Source organism: Merops nubicus, unplaced genomic scaffold, assembly GCF_000691845.1.
Source record: "Merops nubicus isolate BGI_N331 unplaced genomic scaffold, ASM69184v1 scaffold14623, whole genome shotgun sequence".
Lineage (NCBI taxonomy): Eukaryota > Metazoa > Chordata > Aves > Coraciiformes > Meropidae > Merops > Merops nubicus.
Genome location: NW_008601113.1, coordinates 31,924 through 59,904, shown reverse-complemented (window position 1 = coordinate 59,904; position 27,981 = coordinate 31,924). Strand labels below are relative to the sequence as shown.

Genomic DNA, 27,981 nt, shown 5'->3' with positions numbered 1-27,981 from the left:
TATATATATATATGTATAAAATAATCCAGTGTGGTAATATTCATCATTTTCCTTCTAAATGAGCATGTTGACTTTCAGTCCAGAAGTGGTTCTCTGATAACTACTTCCTGAACTAGGTCCTAACTACTATGAACTAAATCAGCTTCTCTTCTTGTGGGTTGTCTACTTCCTACAAGCAGCAATCATTTATGGTATGTAAAACTTAGCTTCTTTTGTCACTTTCTAATTTAATGCCACATGTTGGAGCACATGAAATATTACATTACTGTATGAACTCTCTGCACAGCCAATGTAATTTCACTTATTCTGTTGCATTTATGTCACCATCTCCATTGTGTGGTCAGTAGTGCAGCCCTGGCATTATTCTCTCCCTAGTCAGGCATGAATTCTGAAAATAGTTGCTGAAACATGGATAGAATTAACTTATCTGGTTTGGCCCTAAATTTCCCTTGATATATTAATTTTAATTCCCTGGGGATGCTTTGTATAGTTCAGTAATACAGTGTGTCTTTGATACTCTTTCTTCCTTCAATCTTCAGAATCCAGCTTTTCCATCTGAGACTAAAATATTTTAAATGGATTTAAAGGTTTTTTTAAACAACTGTGCTTAAGTAAGATGTAGCTAAAAATAGTTGTATAAACAAAACACTCAGAAGTTTGGGGGTTCTTCTTTTCATAAAATAACAAGATGCCTTTTTTTGAGATTCTCTAAATTTGAGGAATTTTATCAGATCCAACAAGAAGCCTAATGTTCATTTCCAAATCTTTCCCGGCTGGAAATTCTGTCATTTCCACTGTTCTGCTTCTGCCTTTTTTTTCCTTTCTTTTTTTTTTTTAATGTTTGGGGTTTTTTGTGGCAAATAAGACTTTATTATACCTTTTCAAGGTGCAGCACATGAAATACAAGACAATTCTAGATTATACTCCAGTCATAGCCTAAACAGTGCTATGAAGCTGTTTTGAGTATCCTTCTCACTTTCCATCAACGTGAGTTTTTCAGGGGAAGGCGAAATGTTTCTTCCATGCTTTACTCGTGAAAGACACCAAGTGCTCCATTGTTTGCTGGCTCTAACAATATTTCCACGTTTGTCTCCCGCATAGCATTTATTTTATATTTTCACTCTACCTTATTGGCTATTTTGTGATTACATTTATTCTCTTGTGCTGCCACATTCTATGGGTAGTTTGTTCTGCAATATGTTTTGACACTCCAAGTGAACTTATTGAATTTCTCTGCACTTGGTATTACAAGATAGCTTTTCTCCTCAGCAGTCGTATGTGTCTGACAGCACTAGCCCTTTTCTTTCTCCTGTTCTTTAGATCATCTTTGACACTTAAGTTCTCTGCTCCATCAGACAGAGCTGTCTAAGACCATGCTGGCCTGTCATCCATCAAAGCCTGCTCATTTTTTGTCAGTCTCTCCGCATCCAACCACCTGTATCAAAAGTGCTTGACACTGGGCAAAAACCGCCTCCCAGCTGTTGTGTGACTTTCCTAATTCATTGTTCAACATGAAACAAAGGATTGACCAGGACACGGGGAACATTGATGTTTTTTTCCCATCGACAGTTCAGCAGATAGTCTCAATCAGTTTACTGAATTTCTCCTGCAGTAAGTCCCCCTCAGATAGTACAGCCTCTGTCTCAGCAGCATGGCTTTAATCCTCCCTGAATGGGAAAAGACTTACAAGGCATCTCTGCAGCACAGCTGCCATGGGAATAGTTACTGGCAAAACATATGGCACTTGAAGTGCTGCACTGATTACACTCATCTGCGTTTGTAGCTTTCTCCATTAATATTTACTGACACAAAGCCATCTTGAAGGACCAGGGTACATGAAGTTGGCCAAGAGGCTGTGTGATGGCAGGTTTCCCGTTCAGGAATCCAACTAGCATGGATCTCCAACTGAAAAGATCACACATCCTGCTGTCCTGTCACAGCAGACTCATACAGTAGCTAGTGTCCCATTTTCTAAGGGCTCCATTCTTCCAAAGAACTGGAAGGAGCTTTCCAGTGACTACGTCATGACTGAGGTAGTGGAGGCAATCCCATATGATCTCTATTTGAAGGAATGGGACACTGATGCTTAAGATGTTATTAAAATCATCAAGAAGCAACATTTTACATCTTCCATAAAGAAAAAAGGAAGCTATTAATGCAATAATAAGTTACAAAATGGAAAAGCTTCTTATTGTGCATATTTTATATCTCGTATTAATTTTGGCTCAGGAAGCTGACAGAAGATGTAAAGCCACAGGAAGGTGTCGTACAAAAGCTGTGTCAGGCTGGGAAACTGGGGGGGGTGGAGGAAGTTTGCAAAACTGTAGAGTATCAAGACCATTCAGGAACACAGAAGTGTCAGGAAAACCTGCAAATGATGAACTAATTTTCCTCCAACTAGGTATCCACTGCAATGGCCAGCAAAACATAGCAGGTACATACCTAAAAAGCAGTACACTATTAGTAACATGTCCTGTGGGTTTTTTTGTTAAACGTGGCTTGGAAAATTCTTCTTCAGCACACTGCCCTCCTTTGTGACCCCGTTGAGTTGGTTGGTTGTGCTGGTTATGGTAGCATCTGTTGCTGGGAAATGAATTGCTTCCATCCATCACTGGTTTCAAACAACTCTATTTTTGCTGTATACAGTGAGGAGTTCCAGGGGTCTTGGAATAAAATATATATGAAATTTCCTAAGAATTATGTCTTTGTGTGTGGGCCTTTGGCTGAATACAGGTTTGGCAATACATGAAAAGTTTACTCCTGTGATCATAATGGCCAGTCCCTTTGAGGGATTAGAAGATGCTAGGTTCCTCTGGTGTCTCAGGGCTTTAAATGACTAGAGGATTCAGAATTTCTGAAATTGATGCCGATGATCTGATATTGCAATCGTGCTTCAGTGGAGGACTTGCAAAGGGAAAAAAGACAGACTCCCTGCAGGGAGTGCCATCATGCTGCAGCACAGATATTCTAGCTAAAGATCAAGGGTGGCACTAACAGCCTTGCTCTGACTCTCTGTTCTGGAAAGCTCTGTATTTTGTTCCTGTCTAAGAGGTAAAACGTGTGGAGTAGAGTGCAATTATAAGTTCGTAAGAGGTAAAACGTGTGGAGTAGAGTGTTTCTCTTGTCAGAAAAGCTCTCACACAGCTTTGATCAGCTATTAATATGAATCCCAGTTTGCACTGCATTATTTACTATCATATTATGCCATTCCTTCATAGAAGGCTGTCTTCATTTTCAGTGTCTGCTCTGTATTCACCTCACCTGGCTAATGCACCAAGCTCTTGGTGACACTCCACACCCCAAGCTGGGTGTAGGGTTCTGACAGCAGCAGGAGCCCATCCCTGGCTCCCTGTAACATGGGAGGCATATCTTAAACTTCTGATGGAGAAGAGGCAGAGAAGCCCATGGGAAAGATTGTATGCAAAACCAAGCTGACAGAATAACCTGTGCAGCTGGCAGGAAGCACTGACAGTGGAGGAGATAAGAGGGACTGTAGGGTATGACCTGCCCTGAGACTGGAAGCAGCAGAGTGGCCCTTCTCACAGAAAGCCTGATGCTCTTCCTTTGTGTTCCGGATTCCACACTGACACAAACGACAGGAGAAATCAAAAACTTACTTTCTTTGCTAGCATCCGATCTGCTTTTTTTTCCTCCGTTCTCAATAGTCAGAGCTAACAGCTAAAACAGCCTATTTCTGGAAAAAGGGGAAACAAGAAAATTACAGGGCAGATGCAGAAGATCATATGAAAGAAAAACACTGGATTGTTTCCACCCAAGTAATGCATGTATATTTAGATACACTTACAGTGTGCATGTAATATACCAAACCACCACCCTCAAATCGAGTAAAAAAAATCATAAATAGAGACTTTCTTCTGCAATGCATGTCATTTGGGGGGCAGTAGCTACCCCTGAACTCTCTTTGCAACTGGAAGATACTTTAGACTGGACAGTCCTTTGGTTTAACAACTGAACATACAAAAATGCAATCACTTGAGTATATTTACTCTTTATGCCTAGCTGGATATAGTTGTGCACCAAGGGAAGTAATGGGCCTGATTCTTCTCTCCCTCTCTCTCTAACCTCTTCACGTCATTTCACTGCTCTAAAGGACTCACAGATTTCAACAGAAGGCCACACCACATAATGCACTGGCTTCCATCCAAAGGTCTGGCAGTGGTGGGATGACTCCGCGGCAGGCTGTTGGTGTCCCCATCAGTGGTGCCACAGCAGAAGCTTTGCTGTTGGGCCCTTGTGCCTCCACAATGACAGAGGGGGACAGGCAGAATCACCCCTCTTGCACCTCATTACCTAAGGACCTGCACCAAATACAGCTCAGCTGAATTCAAGAGCTAGCCTCAATATGTAACTCCAGATCTCACAAAACCACTCGTACTAAGAATAATTTTCCCATCATATGTGCGGTTTTCACAGGGTGTTAATAGATCCTGCTTCGTGGCCCTACATAACCATCTCTTCTCCAGATAAACTTAGAAGTGCCATTCTCACTCTCTTTAGGAGAGAAGGCATAAAGTAGTGCACTATCAAGGCCAGTCACCACACACAGGGATACCTGGTAGTACAAAAATCAAGCTGGTTACAGAAGATCACACCAACCCAGAAACTCTGTATGGAAATAGCAGAAGGGCTTTTGAAACAGAACCTGATGACAACTTTGCAAGGTTAATGCAGAGCCCTTCAGGCTAGCAGGCATCTTGGTTTCATTATTCTCTGCCCAGGAAGCACTTATCACTATGAATTCATTGAAAATTTTGAAATACAGTAAAATGAGGAGAGCAGACTTGCAGGAAAACCTCTTCCTTTGCTACAATCTGTTCAGGAGAGAAAGGAAAGGATATTTTGTATGGGTGTGTAGGAAAGAGAGAGGTTTGAGGCGGGGGAGTATGCACAGAGGAAATACAAATACCATTGCACAGTGGAAGTGTGAGAACACAGTATCTGTATTTTTTCTAATATTTGTGCAGAGTTCATCAGTATATAAAGGAAAATGAGTCCTGCCTATGATGATGAGCGGGGGACTCGGTTAGCAGCAAGTGCTGTCTCCAGTGTGGTACCTTATGCTCTGCCAGACCACAGATTCCATAGGACATGACATCAGAGAGCTGCAATTTTGACATGTGCCCCAGGACCAATGTGGTGAAACACAGAAGAGCTTTTATGGTCACTGTTCTGCAAATACAGTTACTTCAACATTGTCTTACCATGCCACAAGTTCAAAATGTTCCCAGTTTGACTCTACAACCTTGCTTACAGTGAATAATGTTTATCCCCAAGACATTCTTTGGCTACAGTTTGTTTAATTGCAGGTCCTTGCCATCTCCAAGTAAGACAGAACTTCAGGATAGATGTTGAAAGAAGAATAGCAGATGTCTAATGGAGAAACAGACAGATTTCTGCAGTAAAATGCATGCCATCAAAAGTCAATAAAACTTATAAAAAGGCAATCTGTATTTAACTGAAAGGACACAAATATCCAGGATTTAAATACTGATCTGCAATTTGTGACTTTAACCCAAGAGACTAGCAATAGTGCCGGTAGCAATTGCATTTAATCTAAAAAAAAATGGCATTCCAGGAAAGATTTCTTGTCCGTATTTTTGTGCTACATGTTGGGATTGCATCATGCAAACATGAGATCCTGCATTGCTAATCCAGCAGAGGAGTTTTACTCCTTAGCAGCCCCATCTCTTCTGGTAAATCTCACCTGCCTCTGGAATGGTTTCCTTGCATTAATTCAGCTTAGGAATTGAAATGAAAGCAGGTTTAAAAAAAAAAAAAATCAATGAGAGGCTTAGTCAATATGACCAACCTAATGCATCAGATTGTTTCGCTCAATTACATTTCTTTTCCATAGCTTAATTTAGATAACCATGAGGTAAAAGAGGAAAAAATAGCTATATACAGTTAATGCAACAGAAGGTATCAACTGATTTAAGCAGCTGGCCAAAGCAGTTAGCAATGCATCTATCCCTTGGTTAAATTATTCTCCTAGATCTGCATAATACATGCATGACTGATATTTTTATCTAGAGCATTAAACCTAATGGCTGGTTTAGTTGAAATACAAAACAGTTCTGAACAAATTCATGAAGTTCAGAGAGCTGGTGTAGGTCCCAGAAATCCCCATCTGTCAATACGTTTTAGTGGTCCCTGTAGCCTCATACTGCAAATTCTAAACACTCTGCATTTCTAAAGGGCTGGGTACATATTGGCGGTTGCTTGGGTTTAACTATGTATTGATATAATATTCTGAAAATCAGGAGAAAATCAGTTTCAGAATCATAGATGTGATAGTTCAGCCAACTACTGCAAACAGCTAACTATAATTTTGTTTGATTGTTTGTTTTTCTTCTCTACAGGTATACCCAGTATTTCCAGTATTGGTAGTAAGTAATAAACCCAGTACTGTTTTGCGTTGTCGTTCAGCTTCTTGGATCTAATTTCCCAACATCCCTTTCTGCTATAGATCATTTTTCACCTAAAATATGCGCTGTAGTGCAGGGGCTTTTTATTGGCCTTCCTCAGTTGCATTAACACGTAACTGTACTACGTGGTCAGAGAGAACATCACTCCTGACAACACACCTGCCTTCAACCACAGATTTTCTGATCAGTAGATGAAAATGGAATGCTACAATGCTCTTATGCAGAGAACTAATACACTGTTCCACAGAAAATATTTGTTGAGAATCATTTTTTGAAAAAGAGAAAAAAGTGTTTGCTAATAACAAAAAAGTATAGGACCATTAATTTCCATGGGTGGGTGTGTAAATCTGAAGAGTAAATGTAAGAGTTTATAAATGGAAATGCTTTCATTTTCATGAAGTAGCTTAACAAATGCAGTGGATCTGCTGGAATCATTGCCTTAACTGTAGCAGCCTTTGAACTGGGCTTTACTCCATAAAAGAAACAGAATTGTGTTCCTTCACAGAAACCTGCTTTCCAGTAGACAATCGAAGCACCAAAATATTACAGCTAAACTGCAACAAAACCATAACACCGTTATGTAAAGAACTGCTCTATCAATGAAATAGATGATTAATCAGAGCTCTTCAAGGGACTAAGTGTGCAGAAGCTGAGCTATGAGTCTCAGCTGAGTTCTGTGGCTGAGCAGTGCATGCAGTCATTGCACATTAGCTGGTTACAAATAAAGCAAGGAGGTGGAAATGGGATCCTGCTGCAGCTGACAAAGAATATTCCCCACAGCCTTAGCTTTGTGGGGGCTTTAGAGACAACTTATGTGATGGAGGTCTATCACAGTGAGAAAATATCATAGCAGTAAAATGCAATTTGTCATACCTGATATCCAGCTGAAAAGCTTCTAATGATTTGGATAAAACTGTCTCACTTCTTATGATGCAGCGTCAGGTCTGTCAATGTGTAAGTCAGCTCAGTTTACTTAAGCTCATGAACGGTGCTGATTTGTTAAGCTCTAGACAGCAAGCTCAATGCTATCAAAACCAGCCTCCCTGCAAACGAGAGCAGCATTAAGAGCTGACTGCCATGGCATCTGTTTTGCAGCTTTAAAGAGCGAAACAGCATCAACAACAATAACATGCAAATGAAAGCCTTCAATCTTAATAATGTAATTTTCCTGCTGTAGAATTTCCTTTGGCGTTTGCATGATTACAAATGCATAGTGATAGGCTATTTCCAAAACCTTGTGTTTATACATATATATTATAACAACAACAAAAAAAATAAAAATAACTCAATGAAAGAGAAGAAGAAACTGTCACTGATATCAGGAATATTCCTCCAATCCATAACAGAAATGGGATGAAGGGGAAAATAGCTCTTTGGAGTCCGGTTGTGCTGTAGTCTCTTAGTACTGTGTTGCATGGACTATACGGTTGTGTTTTCACTTCACACTCCATACAGCCTTTGTCACCACATCTACCATTTCTGAGCATCAGCAGATGTTGGCCTTTGAAAACTAGATAGGGAAACTCAAATACCTTTTAAACAATGGTGACCTGAAAGGATGCATTGTTGACCTCTTTGTATTTTACATTGGGGTGATTAATACAGTTTACCTATTGCAAATGGAGAAAACTCTGTTGAACATTCCATAGGAAGTACAGGAGTTTCTGCAAGTCTCTATGCTCTAATTTGCTGTAAATGTCTCATAATAACGTGGTAGAATTCAACAAATTTCTTTGCTTACCTGGAAAGAATGAAGGATGAACATCTCTTCATAAGCACAAGTAAATACTGATAACTCTGATTGGTTTTTTCATGTGTTTTTTTCTTAAATAGCTCAGGGGGGAAATCGCTCTACTTGCACAATGTTCTGAACATCATTCCTGTAAGACAGAAATAGCAGAATTATCATTAAACAAGACTAGAACCCATAAATTTATCCTGGTCTCTGAGAGAATTTAACAGAAGTACAATTAACACATAAACCCAAATAAGATTAATTAGTTCTGGCTGCTTTAATGGATTCTGCATGTTTTCTTCTTTTGTCTATGCTAATACCATGTTTGTGTTCACATCAGCAGAGTTTTTCCCCACCTGGGGACAGGAAGTTACTCTCAGGAGACACAGTCTGGGGTTTATTTTGCAAACTCTAACAGGGGTGTGGGGTGGGGATTGTTTTTTGTGTGCTTCAAGCTTTTCCTAAAATACAAGGAGGATGGGGTTGGGAGGAGGGGTATGAAGGCTAAACTGTCAGCATACAAAGAAGATGCCACTGCAAGTGATGTCCATTTAGCACTTTTAAGATTGCAATGAAAGCAAGCAAAGAAAACCAAAATGTATTTACCTGTGTGCACATGTATGTATCATTCTCAATTCCTTTTTTACCTCAGATGATCCTGCATTAAAGTAGCTCATTGTTAAAGCTTGAACACAAAGAAAGAGTGGTCATTAAGTAAACATCCTTTCTGATCATCTAGAAGGAGAAAAAAAAAGAAAAAAAAAAAAAAACATAAGCCAAACCAGCTTTCCCATTAAGGTCATTTGTACCCCTGCTGTTGTCTATCAGTTGAATTATAGGCTCTCTAATCATTTCCAGCATTCTTGATTCCAATGTTGGCCCTTTCAGCATTTTTCAGCCATGTCTGGAAAAATACTGGAGAAAGTGTTAGCAATTAATGAGTCCCAAAACCATTTCATAATTTTAAGCAACGCTCATATACACTATGTAAATATTCTGAAAACTACATTATTTTATTCTATAAAATAATGATTGTACAATTTTTCATAGACCAATTCATCAAAATGTTTATTATTGTGACCAGATACCGAAGTTACTAATCTGTACATGTATGTCTTCAAAAAATTGAATCTTCTAAACTATAGCTTCTTTTTTCCTGTAAGACATAACTCCACTAATTATGCTAAACAGTTTTTTATAAAGGGTATAATTAGATACAGGATAGGGTAGACATGATGTGCAAATAGCTCTGTGTGGGTGATTATCACCTTAAAGCCTGCTGGTGGCAGATGAGTCAGAGTTTAGAGACAGACCGTGCACCCAAGTGCAAGATGCAATCATGATAATCAAATGGCATTTTCTGCTTTGTTCTCTCTGGTTTTGTTTTTTTTTATAGCCAATTTCAAATTAAGAGAACTTTTTTTTTCTTTTAATGACAACAAATGAAAGACACAAAAGTACAAAAAAGAAGACTGAATGGGCACTCATATTATTGTTTTCTTAACCTTGAAAGACCTAGTACATATTTTTCTGGAACTAAAATAGCATCAGGATGAGTGTGGCTGTATTCGTTTTACACATTTGTTATGAAATTTTAAGATGGTAAATATATATCCTAAAAAAATGTGAGAGCAAATACTAGCAGATTTTTTTTTTTTATTATTTTATAATAACACAAAGTATTCTGGACCTGACTTTTTGCTTTTAGGTTAACTGAGAAGTTCTCTCATTAAATTTACAGTCATGGGATCAAGGCCAGTACAATGCCAAGTGTCAGACTAGAACAGACACACAACACTCACATATGTCAGTAGGGTATAAACATCCATAACTAGGTTGTATATTGCTTTTCTATTATTATTTGAGGTCAAGTTTTACAGAACGAGCTGTATTGTTGAGAGACCATTAAGATGTTTATCTCCTTAGGATATTTAACTTCAGATATATATATTACTTTGGACATACTAGCAAAATGTTCTCAGTTCAATTCAATTTTATCCAAATATGACTTTTTAATAAATAATATTGTTAATCAGGCTCCTAGTCTAAGGCAATCACTTTATCTATGTAATTGACTATAATATCAAGCCAGCGACAGTATCTGTTTTCCCTTCTTTAATACTTCGAAGCACTCAGAATTTTTCACTTTAACAATTAGGTTTTCCATTATATTAAAATATTACTGGGCTGAAATACTGATAGCCTACCTGGTATATTGCACTTACTGAACCCTGGATCCAAAATAAATTTAGCATTCCAAATAAAAGACATCAAGTAGGTTTTTTACATTGTAGGATTCACAACAAAGCCAGTTTTCCTCTGTATAACTAGGATTTCACCCTTGAAGTTCAGTAAGCACTGCACTGACCCCAGCGCTGAGCAGAAACCATCCCTTTGCGGAGTAATTTCTAGTGCAGGATCAGAAACTACCAACACTGCTCTAGGGAGCACTGGCAGGTTGTAGAGATGGGATTTGGGGAAGCCTTTGTTTAAATTTTTGCTTTGCCAGATCCACCAATTTTAACAGATAAGAAGAGCCTTTCTCACCATTCTAGTAGATACGTCCACCAGCAGTTTAGTGTTGTTTTTCGTTCTTCCTCCCAATTTACCTTCATCATTTTCGGTTAGTTAAAAACAGTCAATCAGTCTTTTCAATGCTTTTTTGATTTGCTGTAATATAAGAGAAATCACTTAGTTCAAAGTTATCTTTATTTTAACCATTAATAAACAATCAAGCAATAGGACACTATGGAAAGACATCAACATTTCAATATGTACCACAGTTCCCATGCAAAACACATTGCACTTGCAATTTGCACTCAGGGAAGTTTATAGGAAGCTGACATGCTCCACAAAGATATTTAAAAATCTAATTATCTATAAAGTTTGGGGAGAAATTGCTGGGGGAAAAAAAAAAAAGCTGACTTCTACATTTTCCCCACTCCTCTTTCCTTCTATCCCTTAGACATGTAATCAGTTTATTTCATAGAGTATAAGGGAAGAATGAGGTTTCCAAATCAGCATTATGATTTTTAAAAAATGATCTTGATTTACTGCTCTTCATCCATTGCAAATTACTGTACAATAATCCTGGTCAACCAGCTGATTTCAGCATCTTTGAAGGAAAAAGCAGAACCAATTAAAAAAAAAAAAAGAACAAGCCCAGCAAACTATCAACAGAATACTTTGCTTTTTTTGTCATGAGAAAGTATCTAAATATTTTCTTCCAAAAACACTTGAATTCATTGTGCACTTTTGCAAATATTTTAGTGGAAATATTTAAAATTGAAGAATACTCCATCAGACCTCAGTAGTTTGAGAATTAGCCAACACATTTGTTAAAATCAGTGGACTTTTTTTCTGATGCCTAAAAGTTTCCAGAGCTGGATCATTATTCTTTTTTTTATTCCTCTAAAAAGATCAGTTTCTTTTACTCTAAGACAACAAGTGGACACGTAAAGGACTAATTGCATTTAAATTCTTCCAACAGTTATAAAAGCTGTTATGGCTGAGGAGCTGCCATAAAACAACTACATCTTCACATTTATGCAGAATTCTCCTTTCTTCAAAGGAACAGGTATGAAAATTCCTACATTGCTCCAAAAGAGATTGCCTAACTTGGGCCAAGTATTTAAAAAAAAAAAAAAAAAAAATTCTTGATAAGTTTTGCATTCTGGAATTCTAAAAAAAAAAAAAAAAAAACCATAAAATAAAGGGGTGACTTAAACCAAAACTTTTTCAGCATTTCTTCTCTTTTGATGAGTTAGATTTTGTGCTGTTATGAAAGTGCTGAAATGCAAATTTTATGTGAGGTAGGTTATCATGACTTAAAAACAGACCTAAAGAGAAAGAAATGGTGTCATAATGATAGCGTGAACTTTGCAAGAAGTGATGAAATATGATCTAATATAAACATGCCCAATTATCCCAGCATTTACTAAATCTGCCGTTGATTTCGGTGGGCATTTTTTTTTATTATTCTGAATTTTTTGTCTAATATTGACACCTTAAACTGCTATCATACATATAGCTCTACTGTGCTCTGCAGACATCTCTATTTTAGAATAGATATTTACTCTCAACCACCCATGGTTTAAAACAAGACAGTGGCAAGGCCACTTTTCTATGACTAAAACCATGGACTTCTACTGGAATTATTAAGCTTACACTGTCAGTTTTTTAAGGCTTTTTTCTGTGTTTTAAATATTGTTGTACAACAGTACTTGGTTAGAGTGAGAAATGAACAAAGTTCTAATTTCTGCCCACATCATGTTAGGTTTTTCCTTGTTTGCATCTGTCTGGTTGGAATCAAGCTGAAATGACCCATTCATTTGCATTCTTTCCCCAGTCTGAAACCATGATTTAGCCCAAGGTGCAGAGTGAAGTTCCAGTGAATATTTAAGACAGATTTTCTTTGTTTAATTTCACAGGTAATTCCACTATTGTATATCCAAACAAAGGATTGGGAGAATTAAAAGAAAAGAAATTATCACACACCTAAAAAATATCATGTAATCCATTTCCTGTTATTTCATAAAAGAAAGATTTTTTTTTTTCCAGTAGTTATAGTCTGCATATAATTTGCTTTGGAACAATAGTACCTAAAAGTCCAGAAACTTCCAATGCAAATTTAAAATGTGATCTCTGATCTTCTGCTCAGTCATGTATCTCACATACCTCTACTCTTAAAGGTGCCTACAGTAGCTTCATTTTTAAATAATAATACTAAAACATAATTTTAGAAACACTGTTTTCACATTTCTGTAGCCTTGTTTGCCCAAAATAACTCTCATGAAACATATAACAGTAGATTTACATAGGATATCTTATAGAATACCTACACCAAAATTCCTTAATTATTCTGGCAAATAATTACTTTAATTACAGAATATAGTGTCTATATATGAAACTTCTGGAAAAACTTGGTTTATCTAAGTCAAGCTCTCTAAAAATAAAATTCTTACTGGTAATCACTGAGGACTAGAAATATTTTCACAAGTTCCTGTAAAAGAATAACTAGCTGCTAAATGAATCTTCGCAGTGCCTGTTCAAAGGATGACTCATCTCCTCAAATATATTTGTAGGAATGACAGTCAACATTCTTTGATTTGGATGTCTCACATAGCTTTCTAGATAAAGCATTTAAATTCATCTCCATTATTAAAAAAGAAACAAACAAAAAACCCACACAAAACCACCAAAAAACCAGAAAATTTCAAAGTTAAAAAGAAAGACCCTTATTAAGAGACCTGTAATCTTGGTGATAAGACATCCCATGAATGTAAGGATAAGGATATAAGAAAAAAAAAAAAAAATCTCTTTACCAAAGAGTAAAACAAAACCAAAAAACAACACCTACAATCAAAACACCACATAATAGAAACATTAAGCCTCTGGGAGCATTAACCACTTAGCCAAGCAGTCCAGAGACAACAAAGACAGCAGCTGGTCTCAGCTGGATATGACTCTGAAGAACCTCATATCTAACTTTGAAGTTGACCTTGCTAAAAGCAAAGGGTAGAAACAGACTTCCAGAAGTTCCTTCTAAGATGGTTATAATTATCACTAATAACTAGTAATAATCACTAGTAATAATACTTAATAGGTAATTTTCAGGCACTGTAAATATGCTCTTTATTGGTTTGGGTGCCTATTAAGAAGCTCAGCTCAATGTAATCTAATTTAAAGGGTCAAGGAATTTTTAATTATTTTGCTGTAAGTCAAAACCTCCATCTTAAGTAAGTTTGCTAAAATGAGCACAGATTTACAGCATCTACAGGATTACTAAGAAATATATTTAACACTGATTTTTCTGTCATACTAGTAATGATTTTATTTGGACAAGAGATACTTGGGGAAATCATAATCAGGATAAGATTACATGTGAAATATTACCGATTTTATAAATCACATTATATTAAAGATCTGATTTCTTACATAGGACCTACAGTTTATTAAATGACAGATAATCTAGAAGGTTATTAATAGCTTTACCCTTATTACTCTTATTTCTGGTAATATCTAGGCCATTTCAGTTGAAGACCACTGTGCATGTGAACTTTTGTAGTAGGTGTGCAATACAATGTTCAACAACAGAAGAAGGATATTGAGAGATCCAGTCTGAAATCTTACAGGTTTTCTGCAACAACCATGATGTTGCACAATGGTTGAAGGAGAAGGCGGCTCAGGGGACAGCAGGACAATGTAGTCAATAAAAATTGCTTTTCCTTTTTTACCTAATGATTGTTATATGTATTCTCTAATGTCTAGTCCCTTTAAAATCTTTAAGTCAAGACTAAGTGTTCCTAAATTGACAAAAATTGGAACAGTGACTTAACTGTGCAGGTAATTTGTCTGTGTCTGTTTGAAACTTCTTTATTATAAACAGTCAGTCTTTCAGGAGGAGGAGGAGGAGGAGGGAAGTGGCCTCTTAGGGGCATGGAGTTAAGAGTCTTTCAGTGAGCTACAGTTATCACACCACATCAGGAACTCTGGCTTTTAGATACCTTCTTTCATAAACTCTGACTATTGTGTTTGCACTTCCTATGTGTGTGAATTGGTGGATCTGACCAGTAGAGGCAGCTTATTTTTAATCAATACATGGGCTGTTTGAGAACCTACCAAACTGACTCAGTTTTTCTTACTTCTGTTTTCTTGACTGATAAGGAAAAAAGCATCAAGAGTATGATTTGGCTATGTGATTATATCACAACTTGACTGATTTAATTGCAGAAAACTACCTAACAGTAAATGGCACAGTGCAGGTCATCATACTTTCCTTGAAGTGTTCTCTCTGTGGGAGGACTTTTGGAATGGCCAGCCCAACCTAGCCAATTTCTCTTCATGCTTGACAAATGAGTCAGAAGATACTATGGGATATCCTCCTTCCATATCAGATGTTTGAAGCCAGTATTTTTTTGTTGTAGCTTCCCTGCAGGTCCTCCACTAAGATGAATGTAACTGTGAAACACACCTTTATCAAAAAGACCTGTGAGACACCTTGATACTGACCAAGTTGTGCAATCTACTCACTACCCAGATGAATTCCTTGTAGGCAAAAACGGAAGAAGAGCATTCTCTCTTCTAATATCACCACTATGTAGGCTGATGTGACCATTAAAGAAAATTCTGCTCAGCTCAGAAAGGACACAACAACTAACTGCAGTACTCACAGAAGATGCTAAGAATGTAGTCCAAATCTAATGTTCAAAACTAGGCAGATGGAAACAAAGAAGATATAACAGAAAAACAAAGAATATAAATAGCATTTCTCAGATCAGGGCCAACAGCAAAGTTTTCTTTCCTCCCCCCACAACTCCATCCCCTTCACTCCACCCTCAGCACCATTCTGCTAAGGGTTATCACTCCCGCAGCCTCAAAACACATCATTGACCAAAGGACATCAAGCTCTAAAGAGATATAGCTAATTATTTTGCTGAGGGACAAAATTCTTCATTTAAGTAACACATGTAGGGCTTGTAAGAAATGTAGACATTTAATGTTTTTATGAAAAAAAAATGAAGCTGTAAAATATGTCAGCAGAGGTGATAAGAAATGGATAAAACACAGAGAAGTGTGAGAGCAAAAGAGAAGGCCCACTCTACTGGTAAATATATTTCTTCTGATAACAGAAGTATAATTCATTCAAAAAAGGCCCTAAAACAGGATGTTACGGTAAGATATGTATCTTTGGTAAGAAATCCATATTTTCTCTGATACTGTAATTTTATCTCTGCAGAACAGATTTAACAGAACACGTTCCAGTTTTGTTCCTGGTGTTAGAACCATAAATATTGGGCTAGGATATCTTCTCATCACAAAAAATTATATTTCAAACCACAGAAGATAAATTGTTATGCACACTATTTTATGTCTATTTGGTGTTTTGGGAATCATCAATTGCTTGTTTTCTTGTTCACTGTGGAGTCATGTACTGTTCAAGTGCAACCTAGACTAGTCCAATAATGGATGTTTGTAACCTATGTCTTTGTCCATATGCTTGCCTGTTTAGAACAATATCACAGATGTAAATAACAAAACCTGATTTTTCCTGATACATGCAGATCCTCCAAAGTTTGATAGGATATGGCCGAATATTTCTTCCCTTGAGGTTTCTAAACCAAACCAAGGTAGGCTGCTGTAAAATTCCTAGTAGTCTAAAGTTTCTTAAATTGCTTCAAGGAGTCCCACATGGTGGAAAAAGTAGTAACAATAATAATCCAAGTCATTTTTCTTCTGGTGCTAAGTATTGCTGTGAGAAAAAAAGCATAAAATAAACCTTACCTGAAAAGGGAGTCTTCCAACACTCAGACTGTGCATATTTCTGCGAAAAGTCTGGAAAAGCAGATGCACAGATCATAAGTACTGATATTCAGAAAGCCCTAGATAATGTTGGACTCATTTAGACAGCAGTCTATATTTGAAGTAAGTTCTGAGATTTTTGAATGAGAAAGATTGTCATTGTCTACGTCAAACCCATTATTAATGTTTGTTTCCACTTTGTTTTCACAAGTGAGCTGAGAACTCAGCTTCATGCTATCACCAATACAAGCAAATTCTCTGCAGGACACACTCATAGTCTTCTATAATTTCAGTGCCATGCAAAAAATTACTCAAAGAGTGTGGCATGATGATTAACATTGAAAAAGACAGAATGACTTTTTAAGATGACTAATAAAAGTAAGATTCTTTGTTATTACAAGTTGTGTTGAGCTGTACCTCACACTTCAAAATGATTGTTCTCTATAAATGATAATGTTCTTTTGTTCTTCTTATTTACTGCCTTTTACTCGCAAAAATTTCCCTGCAGAAATCTGACCTGTGGCTTGCTTTGACTGTTCAAAGGGAGTCCTTTCTGTGCTAGAACACACACAGATGGAGAATAAAATTAATGAAAAGATGATGTAGAATATAGCCACAAAACTCAAGAAGATACATTTGGAATCTGCTGGGGAATTGCATTGCAAGGGCTGTAGTTAAATCCATAAAAATATTTAGCCCATATTGTATTTTCCAAGCTTTTGCCTGTATTTCTTAAACAACAAAAAGCCCAAGCAACAACAAAGCAACACAAGCAACAACAACAAAAAAAGTCAGATTGATCTCTGCTCTTCTGCAAGGATTAGCCTACATTATTCACATGAATTTGAAATCAAAAGATTCCAAATGAAATGATACGTAGTGTTTCTAATGGATTTCATAGCTTAATTTTACTGCTTGTGATCTAACACAATTTCATTTCAGAATACATGTTGAACAGCACAAAATTGTTCAGCGCTTCTTCCTCAAAAATAAGAGTTTTAGTTAAAAATTTTGTTTTGACATTCTGTTAAGGAGAACAAAGCACAAAATCTTGCATGCATTTCTATACAGTTTTTGTGTTTGCAGCATATTGTTACAGCATTTAATATTTATTGTAGATTAAATACTTCATTCAAGGATAGTGTACGAAGAGAATAATTACAGAACTCTCCCTATACCTAATATGATTTTATTGTATTTGTTTATGCTATTAGGCCAGAATACAAACAAAATACAGAATACCTAGAAATTTAATAAAAAACTTTTCAGACCACTCTGGTTACCATATAGTCATTGGTCATGGATTGGGAGAAATCATCAGATAACCTCTAACACAAAGTTGCCTAAGTGTGTAGATGTCAATTACTTGCCCTTTTTTCATATTGGATATTATAGCTCAACTGATTCAGTAGTTAATAGCATATAACTCCTTTTCCCTAACTTTCCTTACAAAACCATAACCATTGTTAATTTAAAGTTTAGAAAATAAAGAAGCTTATTTTAATCTTTTCCTTTGTTCCTAATGATATATTTTCTAATTTACTGTTCATTTTATTACTTATCCAGTTGCTCCCAAATTAGCTATGTCAACTGTTTCTTCTGTTCAAGTTGCAAACCACAAGAGAGGTAGGAATTCTTGGATTCATACAGTGATTCCATAGTGCTCTGTGTTGTGAAAACATTGCACTGTATGAATCTGGAATATCTGTGAAGTGTACCCATCAGCCTACTGGTGAGGCATCTTCATTAACAACAACAGGAGCATTAAGTCACTTAAACTTAAGCCATACAGAGAAAATTAATATACTTCTTAGTCACTGCTGGCATACAAAGGGACATGGGATTTGTTTTTAAAGGAGTTAAATGTATGAATGTGGCCATTCAGATTGCTGCCTCAAAAGCAAATGTTTGCTAGAGTCTTGTTTTCCTCACCAATACGTATAAATTGTAAAAGAGTATACATAAGAAGAGTAGTTGAGGGCAAATAATACATAAAATATCAATTGTCCATATCCTCGAGAAGCGTCTGTAAATGCCATGGAGTATAATGCATAGTTACGTCTTTTAATTCATTGTAAGTCTACCTTGTGTCTTCATTTTATTGTGACAGTGTGCAAATTCAGTGTAGGCATTACATTTTGGACTTATGTTCCAGGGTTTTATCAAAAGAATGGAATTATATGGGCATAATGAAGGATGCCAATACTTCCTTTGACTTACAGGCAACCTGTTTCGTTTGCATATCTATCATTCACAGTCTGAACACTGAGATCTCATTGTTTTTCCTCATTGATTTATCCATAAAGACTATGTATGAAGATGTTTTGTCTTTTTGTAGCTATTGTGAATATCTCATTATTCATGAAATACATATTAACAAGGAATGGAGGTATTAACAAATGCTTAACTTAGTTTGACACATTTTATGAGGTCATGAAAATGATACAGACTGTTATGAAACAAGTAATTTTTAAGGTTACAAAGATATCTCCTTTCTTTGCTTTTTGTTAGTGTATACAGAAGGAACACAGAATTACTGGAAAATGAAAAAATATTTTAATGATTTCTGAATGCACTTTTCATTAAATACTCTATGTGATTTTATGAGACAGTGATAACTGTCTCATGCATTACCTGTCTTAGTTCAAAAATTACATTTCCCTCCCATGTGTTTACACCATGTTTTGTGGGATGACTTTTCATGTTTTATTGGTGGCAGCTGAAGCTTCACCCGAACTTTGTCCCCACAGCGCACCACATCCCTCACAGGCTTCCCAGAATGTCATCTCAAATATGTGAATGCATATCACTATAATGGGGAAAAAAGTATTATAGAAAGAAAATAACTCAATGATCAGTCCCTTCATGATCCTCCTTCAATGGGTAGTTTTGTCGTGCTTTCTACAACAGGATCAAGATAGTTGCAACAGAATCCTTGCATTGGAAATAGTCTTTAAAGGCTCATACAGTCAGTCGTGTGAGTTGGCAAGGGATTTGACAATTCCTGAATCATACAAAGACAATTATCAGACCTAACACAGATCTGTCTTCTCCCTTTTTCCTTTACATTAAACCTACCTAGCTATCTTTACTTCTCCTTTGAGGCTTTATTTTCCAAACCATTTACTCCTTGCTGTTATTCAGCTTCAAACTCTCTCCAGTTTATCTGTGACTTTTCTGACATGTAGTACTCATAATTGAAAGCAGCATTTTCTAGCACTGTAAGCTCATGCCATTTCATTGTTGGGAAACTACTTGCAGCTGGATTTCAACACTTTTTCCCCATCTCTTTCAGTGATTGCATGGCTTTGCCAGTGTATGAAATTTGTTGGGCTGCTAGACAGAAGCATGTGCCTAAAAACCTTAAGTTGTGCATCTGACAGTTCCAATAAGCAGGCTACTTTCTGGTCTTGCTGGGCTGGTTTAGTTGAACCACGAGATAAGCTAGAAAGGCCATTCCGCATCGATAGGTGTTAGCTTCCCAGCTAGCATGATGCTGAATGCATTTCTACATGCTATGTTTGGCTGGTTTAGGGTAGTACCTCATGCAGCCAGTGGAGAAAGTAATTCCATTTCAATCATATGAGGACCCTTTCACATACCTTTTATAAATACAGGGGGATGTAAAAACGGTTCACTGATCAGGCAAACAGTAAACAGATAAGTTAATACGATTGCACTAGCAAAATGAGAAGTGAGGCAGGAGGGAACCAAAAAAATTCATTTGTTACTTCCCTAGTGTTTCACTGCTAATCTTTGATCAGAAGTTACACTGGTTTTGAGTTAACCGAGTTTTTTTCTACTACACCATGTAGTATTTACCAGTCTGACAATCAAGATTCCTAGAGCTTTCCTGTGTCCTAGTAGAAGTTAACTTTGAGGCAAAGGCTTTCACACAGCACTGCTGTTACAAGAGAGCAATCAGTACCCATAGGAATGCAACCGTGTTCAAGAATTGATCTCATTGTTTACCTTTAATATTGATGAGGCACATTTGAACTTGGGTAGTCCATCTGCATATGTTTAGGAGCATGTGTGTACATCAGATGAAGTCCTTTGTACTATTAGATGTTTCTTCAGTTGAATTCATAACCTGGAGCAAGCTTTGTTGCAGAGTGGATTACCTTATGTGCAGCTTTGTTTCTTGTGCTTTTGTAATGGCTAATTATGTGTAGCAGTAATATTATTAAAGGTCATATTACATGTTCAGAGTGGAAGTAGTGCAGCTGTTCATTCACTGAATATTCTCAATTTTGTCCTGCTACTTTAAACACAAAAGATGAACTAGCATCATCTGATTTACTGGCACTTCCTTACATTCTGTGTGTTTTTGAAACCTTAAAAATGTCATTTTTTGCTGCCTGTTACTGATTTTAAAAACAAGGTAAATAATTTATACTCTTAAGTTCACCTACATGATTCTATTTAGCCACAAGTTTGCCAAACATACCAGTACAGGATCTTCTCACCAAAACAAATTGTCTAATTGTAGCAGAAGACAGGTCCTTTTTCAGACAGAGAGACTAAGGCAGCATTGATTTGGAAGGATCAGATTGCTTATCACTAACCAGTCTGTCTTATTTTTAAAATCAAACCCATGAAAACTTAGAATCATCATTTTCCCTCTGACTCCTGTTTCCTAGTGCTATTTTCCACTTTTTGGTCTCTTGTCTCTTCCACACACAGGCAGTTTTTACTTGAGCAAGATGGATATACTCGGGGGAAAGTGCTGCTGGGCTGAGATGCTGAATCACACTGACCAGCTGCAAAAGACAACAAACATTAACACTTTTTTCCTCCCCACTCAATTATGTCAAGTGGTAACGTAGTGAGACCGATATGCCAAATGTTTTACTGTACTCCAGTAGCAGAGGCATCAAAATTATCAGATTGGCCATGAACCACAAAACATTGGTATAACACTGATAAGAACAAGAATGCATATATGTTAACTGTGTATATGTAAATTGAATTAACGTTTCCTGGCAGCAGAAAGGCAGCTTTCAAGTTCAAAACATATGTTGTGCTAAGAGCTGTACAGTACAAGAAAAGATGCAATCTATTTACAGTCTGCTCCATCAGACAACAATCAAAGAAAAATATATGTTATTAGGTGTGCATAACTTATTCATAAGCATGTACTGGTACTTTTATTTCTTTACAAAAATACAGAGAGACACAAATACTGTATCTGATGCCCTCTGACACCAATCAGTGGGCTGATTAGGTGCCCCAGCAAAATCAGCAGCATACAATAGGAAAACCAGCACAGGGGACTTGGTCCCTGTCATGTACTGAAACATTTTACACCCTCTGCTACTGCTTTATCTAATTGCAGGCTAAGTTAAATTCAGGACCTTGAAGCCCTTCCAAGTCACTGCATCCACTACACTCCTTTACTTCAGGAAGCATACTGTAATCTGTTTCACCAGTTAATACACTACATCTCTAAAGCATCAGTGGTTTTGCTTCAAACTCAAAGAGTACTTGAGAACCTCAGTGCCCTAATGGCTAGATACCATCTCCTAATTTCCAGATGAAATTTCTCAATGGCCAGTTAACACCCATTTGTTCTTGTGCCAGTGTTGTCCATTAGTGCAGATATTCACTTAGGATGGCTGAAAGCGATCTTCTTGATGTATTTATAGCCCAGTGATATCCCCTGTCTTCAATTTCCTAGACTAAACAAGCCAAATTATTCTGGCCTTCACTTTTTCAGTAGGCTCTCTACTTCTCTGATCATCCTAATAACCTTTCCTGCATTCATTCTGGGCTCATAATCTCAGAGTTGAGTGATCAGACTTACGCAAGCTTTCTACACAAAGCGTAGCTCTGTCTTTCTGTAATGATATTGATAAATTTCTAATTTCTCCTCCTTTCTGCATAAAACCAAGCATTGCTTGTGACTGAAGACTAAAAGGCACTATGTTTAATTAAGGGTTTTTTAAAAATCAGCTGTCATACAAGCCGCATTTCAGATGGCTGCAGTAAGCGCGATTTCTATTCAGTACACATTTCAGAATTTTCAATACCTCTTCCAGCCCAACTGTTTTTTATCTCAGAATATAAAAATGGGTTAATGCTTACCTTAGAAATGCAGTAGAAGTAGCTTTTAAGTAACACCTCTCTTCCTTCCTTCCTTCCTTCTCTTCTCTGTTGTTTTAGGAGGTGCTGGCCAAAATGGTCAAACCGGATTTGTTTGGTCTTGAAATAAAAGAGTCTGGCTCCCAGTGTGCCTACCAGTTACAGCACCCCGAGTTCAGCAGTATTTTTCAATGCTCTGTCAGAACAAAGCTTTTAATTTACTTACAGTTGTGGATTTAAGCATGATGAAGCTTGACAATTTTGTTTACTGTATTTGATACTTTTCAAATGAGGAAGTTTTTCTTGGGTCTTGATTTGTACTCGTCTCAAATGTGCAAAGAGATGTGGATTTCTATCAGCGGAAACTGAGCCTCCAGTACCCCTGAAAGGTTTACAACTGCAAATGCTTCAGTTCCATCAGGTCTGCCAACAACAGCCAACCTTCGACGTCATGCCATGGTTGTTGGGTCACACTAACCTGCCTGAAACAAACTTCACTTCCATTGCAGATAAACATCTGCTGTTGTCCGTGTTACATTGATTAACATGTATGTGCCATTCATTCATTCTTCTATTCATGGTTCATTTCTACTAAGCATGTAATGTGCTATTACTCTGCTGCTGTATACATTTTGTATACATTTCTGTTCTTCCTTGAAAGACTGCGAATGCTTCGGGCACTCCAACCGGTGCAGTTACATCGAGCTGCTCAATACGGTCATTTGCGTGAGCTGTAAGCACAACACTAGAGGTCAGCACTGTGAGTTATGCAGGCTGGGCTACTTCAGAAATGCTTCTGCAGAGCTGGACGATGAAAATGTGTGCATAGGTCAGTCCCGGGATAACTGCGGCTTTTCTTCTGTGCCTTTTCAGCTGCTGGCAGCTAGCTGCTAGAGACCACCGCTGCTTACTTGCCAGTTGAGCCAGAATGAGCTTTTTCAATGGATGAGAACATCTGTGTAGACTTTTCACCTCATTTCCATTGCCCCTGTAGCCCTACGGAGGTATTTTGAATCTGTATGTGACAATGAACCTCCTTGGTTGAGGGTCCTGGGAAGACTTTCCCAAGAAACTGATAATGCAGTCCTTCTGCAGGAGGGAGCCATGCTGGAATTGCACACATGAAAACTCAGAACCACCCGTTCCCCGTCTAACTTTCAGAATTACTAGTGCAGGCTCTCAAATATTTGGCGGGAGACCTACAAAAGTTGCCAGCTGCATCAACAGGACTCGAGGAGTCACATTTATTCACCCCTTCTATTCACTCAAATTTCATAGAAACTTATTGCAACTTAGTGTTGCAGGTAATTCTGCTCCCAGGCACAGGGTGTAAACGCAGTGTTACCTCCCCACTCCATAAAGGAGGAACTGTAATTATGCCCACGTGGTTAGGAACAGAGTTTGTAAAATCAGTGTGACTTGATGTTAATTCCAAAAAGGGATTCCTAGGTGAAAACAGTGCTTTAGACTTAGCATCTGCTATAAACATCCAAAATGCAGAATTAAGGAAAAGGTCAGAACATAATAAGAAAAGCATATTAACAAAACCAGTAAGAACTTTATCACACTAGAAGAATATGCGTTGTTCTCACGTCACCACAAACAGCATATAGCAAATGTTAGGACACTAGGTGAAGATTTAATGTAGTCAATAAAGGAAACCTCAGACAATGGCCAGTAGTTAACAGGTAGCCACAAAAGGTGCTGTTCTAATAACAGACAGAGATGGAGAATTTCATTATATGAGGTTCCCTATATCTGTAAGCATTACTAGAACCTGTTCTGGATTTTCACTGTGATTTCTTTTCTTTCCATTTTCCAGGAAGCAAGAAGAAAAAGTAGTTGCAAGATATTTTAATGCTAAAATACAGTATGGGTGAATTATATTTTAATATTCTGTATAATCCATTGCCGAGATTCAAGCTAGAAACTATTTAGGTTGCTGTTATTTGTTTCAGTCTGCAGTGTGACAGATTTACATTTTATTTCGTGATAAACACCCAGGTCCATCCACGCACTGCATTTCACATGTCCTTTTAACTTTGCTTGGCAACACATTCAGAAAACGCATGATCTTGTTTGACATTAATTAGTCTAAGCTAATAAGAAATTTAGTAGGCAAGTCATGATTTTGTACAACTGTGCTGAGAAGATTAACCCAATCAAATGTTCTTGGGAAAAAAACCACCGTCCCTCATATTTGTTTGATATAGATGATGGACATCATTGGTATGACGTCAGGGCTGCATAATTTCTGCTGCCTAAATAGTACTAATGAATATGACACTAAATTGCTCTACTCAGGATTTTGCATCAGCTCGCTCAGTAAGTTGTTTTCCCGTGTACACTGAAATGCTAAGACAGCAGCTGTCGCTACCTAAGACAAGGAAGTTAATAAACCAGAAGTCAAAAAATAAACAAACTTTAAATTAATTTGCAGGTTTTGTATTTAGAATGTCTTAGTAAAACAACTGGGCATTTCAAAATTGCTCAGCCTCCGCAGAAATAAAAGTTTAAAAACCTTTCATTTAAAAAGAGTCTTAAAAAAAAAAGAAAGGTAATGTTATACATTCACTGACTTTCTCACCTTAAGGCAAATAGAATTCTCTTCAGCTCCTATGAGAATTGTACCATGTGAGATGACTTTAGGATCAAACCCTGGTTTGCTACATGTTAGGTAATTTCTTTTAAATAAATAATATTCTTGTTGGACCAAGATAGTTTTCAAGATCATATTGACTATACTGCATACAAAAAGTATGTATCCTAGCTGAATTACCAACTTAAGAAGACTTTCATACTACTTCTTGTTTCAAGTCAGTGAAGTGAACGAGATACCTAAGCACTTTTCAAAAAACAGAGAAGTTTGTGCTTAAAGCACTTTCCTGAACTGGGGCTCCTAAGATTTAATTGGGCAAAATGTAGAATATTTTCACCTCTGAGAGAGCTGATGGATTCGCTGTCCTTCTAGGTCAAGCACAAGGAGTCTTGCTCTATTGGAAACGCTCATTTATCTTTTCTCTGAGTTTAAAAGCAGTGTTCTGGGTTTTAAGTATGAGTGAAATGTTGGCATGAACATTTTAATAAGCAGATTTCCAGTGACATGTGCAAGTCTTATTCCCATAGGAAAGTAATTTTTCCAGGCTAATTCTTTCCTCTTTAGCCATATATGTAAAAAAGTAAAAAAATGTTTGGATGAGCTAGCTTAATAGCAGCTAACAAGGCTTTGGCTCTGATTTATCAAAACTACTTATATAGTTTTCATAAATATATATGGTAAGTACATGGATAACAAACCTGTGAATCTTAGCGGATGCTAACTAAATGGAGAGAATGTAAAATGTTTCCTTTTTAAAAGTGACAAGTTACATAGTATCCAAATACTGAGAAAGTTTTTACCAGTGAACCAGATGCAAGTCAGTGGGCTTAAATCTCATTTCATTATGCCTTTAATTTCTTTAGAAGCAAAATAAATTTTATTTCCTAAAAGGAAATATCACAAATTTTTGGATTTGTCAGTTAACTGCAAAATTACCTCGTATGGGCAACTACAGTTTCTAAATAAATCAAGATATTTTAAAGCTAAAAATCATTCACTTGACATGCTTACAGTGAAAAAGGACTGAACAACTTGAAGAGATTTCTCTTTCTACAAGGTCTTGGTAAAGTCCTAATAGCTTTTTATTTCAGTGAATATACACACTGACAAGCATGGATAGCATGTAAACCACCAAGTAGACCCAGAGTAATAAAACATTTCCTTTCCCTTACCACATAAATACTGAAATGGTCTTTATTACATCTACAAGAAAGCCAACCTTGTAGTCACTTAAGCCTAAGCTTTGATTAACAGCTGTGAGACCTTTAGAAACCCTAATGATAATATGGTTAACTGAACCCTGAGGGTTGCCCTGTGGCCACTGTCAACCCAGACTGATAAGCAGCAAGCCTGCGAGCTTCCGCTCATTTTCCCACTCTTCTTTGATACTTATTTTCATTGTGTTTTGTTGGCAGCATCACACTGATGTAGTGAATCTGAGTGAAGAGATGACTACTACTGTCATCTTCCTATCCTTCAAACAATCACCAGATGGAGTTTAGGAGGAAAATTCCTTCCCAGTTGAGATGTGCAAGGGTTGTTGCCCCCACCCTGGAACCTCGTGTGTGGTCTGCTTATTAGGATGATCTGGGAATGTTATTTTAATGCTATTTAATGCCTTGTTGTAAAGACAGTGGAGATACTCACTGCCTCCCTGTTGCACACTGGAGTTGTGGGATTTGAGCTGGTCAAAGTCTTAAGTACTTGGAAGGTCATAGGTTCTACAGCCTGTGATACCGTGTTGGACAACGTGCTTGGATGTCCAGTGGACATCTGTATGTTATATACAGTGCTAACGATTGTGTATTGGGAAAGACGAAGGCTAGATCTGGTTACTAAAGTTTACTGGATCTGTTGGGTGTTCTGATTTGATTTACTACTTTTGTAAAAAGGCCTGGCTTAAAGGTTTATTTACACTACCTACTTTCCCCTAAACAGCACAATATGGTCCTGATACTTCTTATGAGTTCAGTAGGAAAGCTCACATCGATTCAGGGTCAGGTTTTTGTTCTCTGCAAAAATATAACGTTACGTACCTATTACACTCAATATCCTAGGCCATACATTTCTTTCACAAACACTTGTTTAAATCACTGTAAGTCCATTATGTCCAGCTAAGCTATTTTTACTGTACCAGAATCAGGCCCTCTGCTCTTACTGTAATTCCAAGCTTTTTGTCTTTCAAGGTTTTCTATAAACCCTCTTCAAGCAAATTTTACCTCCTGCATTGAATGTTTTTCAGTTCTGTGCTTGTTTACATAAACATGTCATACATCTGATTACCATCAGAATTGCCAGCTTTTCAAATGGCACTCACTGTGCTATAATTCTGCTCAGCCTTGCACAGTGTTTTTGGTGTGTCAGCTTTCAACTCCATTAATGAATGTTGCTAGTTAATTGACTCTATTATTATCGTGGAACTCTGTTTGCCAAAGGTAACTATTCTTCTTCAGTATGCCAAATGTTCAAAGTGCCATCTGTAATTTATAGTTAACACTGATACAACAGATGACAAATGCCTTCCTGGTTATTTTTTTTCCTGTTGCAGTTTTTCCACTGGATTTTTTTAATATTTTATTTCCCTGTTCACCTCCATCTTGTCATTTACAATATCACTGAGGTTTAACCTAATGCTAGAAAGCAATTGAAAAGGTAGCCATCAAAGTAGCACCGATTCACAGATGTATAAAGTCAGGCTCCCAGCAGGTTGCCCAGATTCAAGAATCGATTTGTGTATCTTTTCCCTTTGATAGCAGCAGAGATCAGATGCTGCCAAAATGTGTCTGTGGTCTCAGTTGACAGTGGAGTTACTCTGG

The 27,981-nt window shown here is 37.2% G+C and overlaps 1 protein-coding gene across 1 annotated transcript in view; it reads left to right on the top strand.

The window, feature by feature from the left end:
• Positions 1-6,380: 6,380 nt before the first annotated feature.
• LOC103770638 (netrin-G1-like) overlaps positions 6,381-27,981 on the top strand; it is a gene marked incomplete at its 5' end in the record, with an annotated part of 48,310 nt that continues 26,709 nt past the window's right edge. Inside the window, 4 exons of the mRNA XM_008937908.1 lie at positions 6,381-6,407; positions 16,245-16,310; positions 18,049-18,108; positions 23,228-23,395. Coding sequence (XP_008936156.1) covers positions 6,381-6,407; positions 16,245-16,310; positions 18,049-18,108; positions 23,228-23,395 — 321 coding nt within the window. The remainder of the gene's footprint in view (positions 6,408-16,244; positions 16,311-18,048; positions 18,109-23,227; positions 23,396-27,981) is intronic.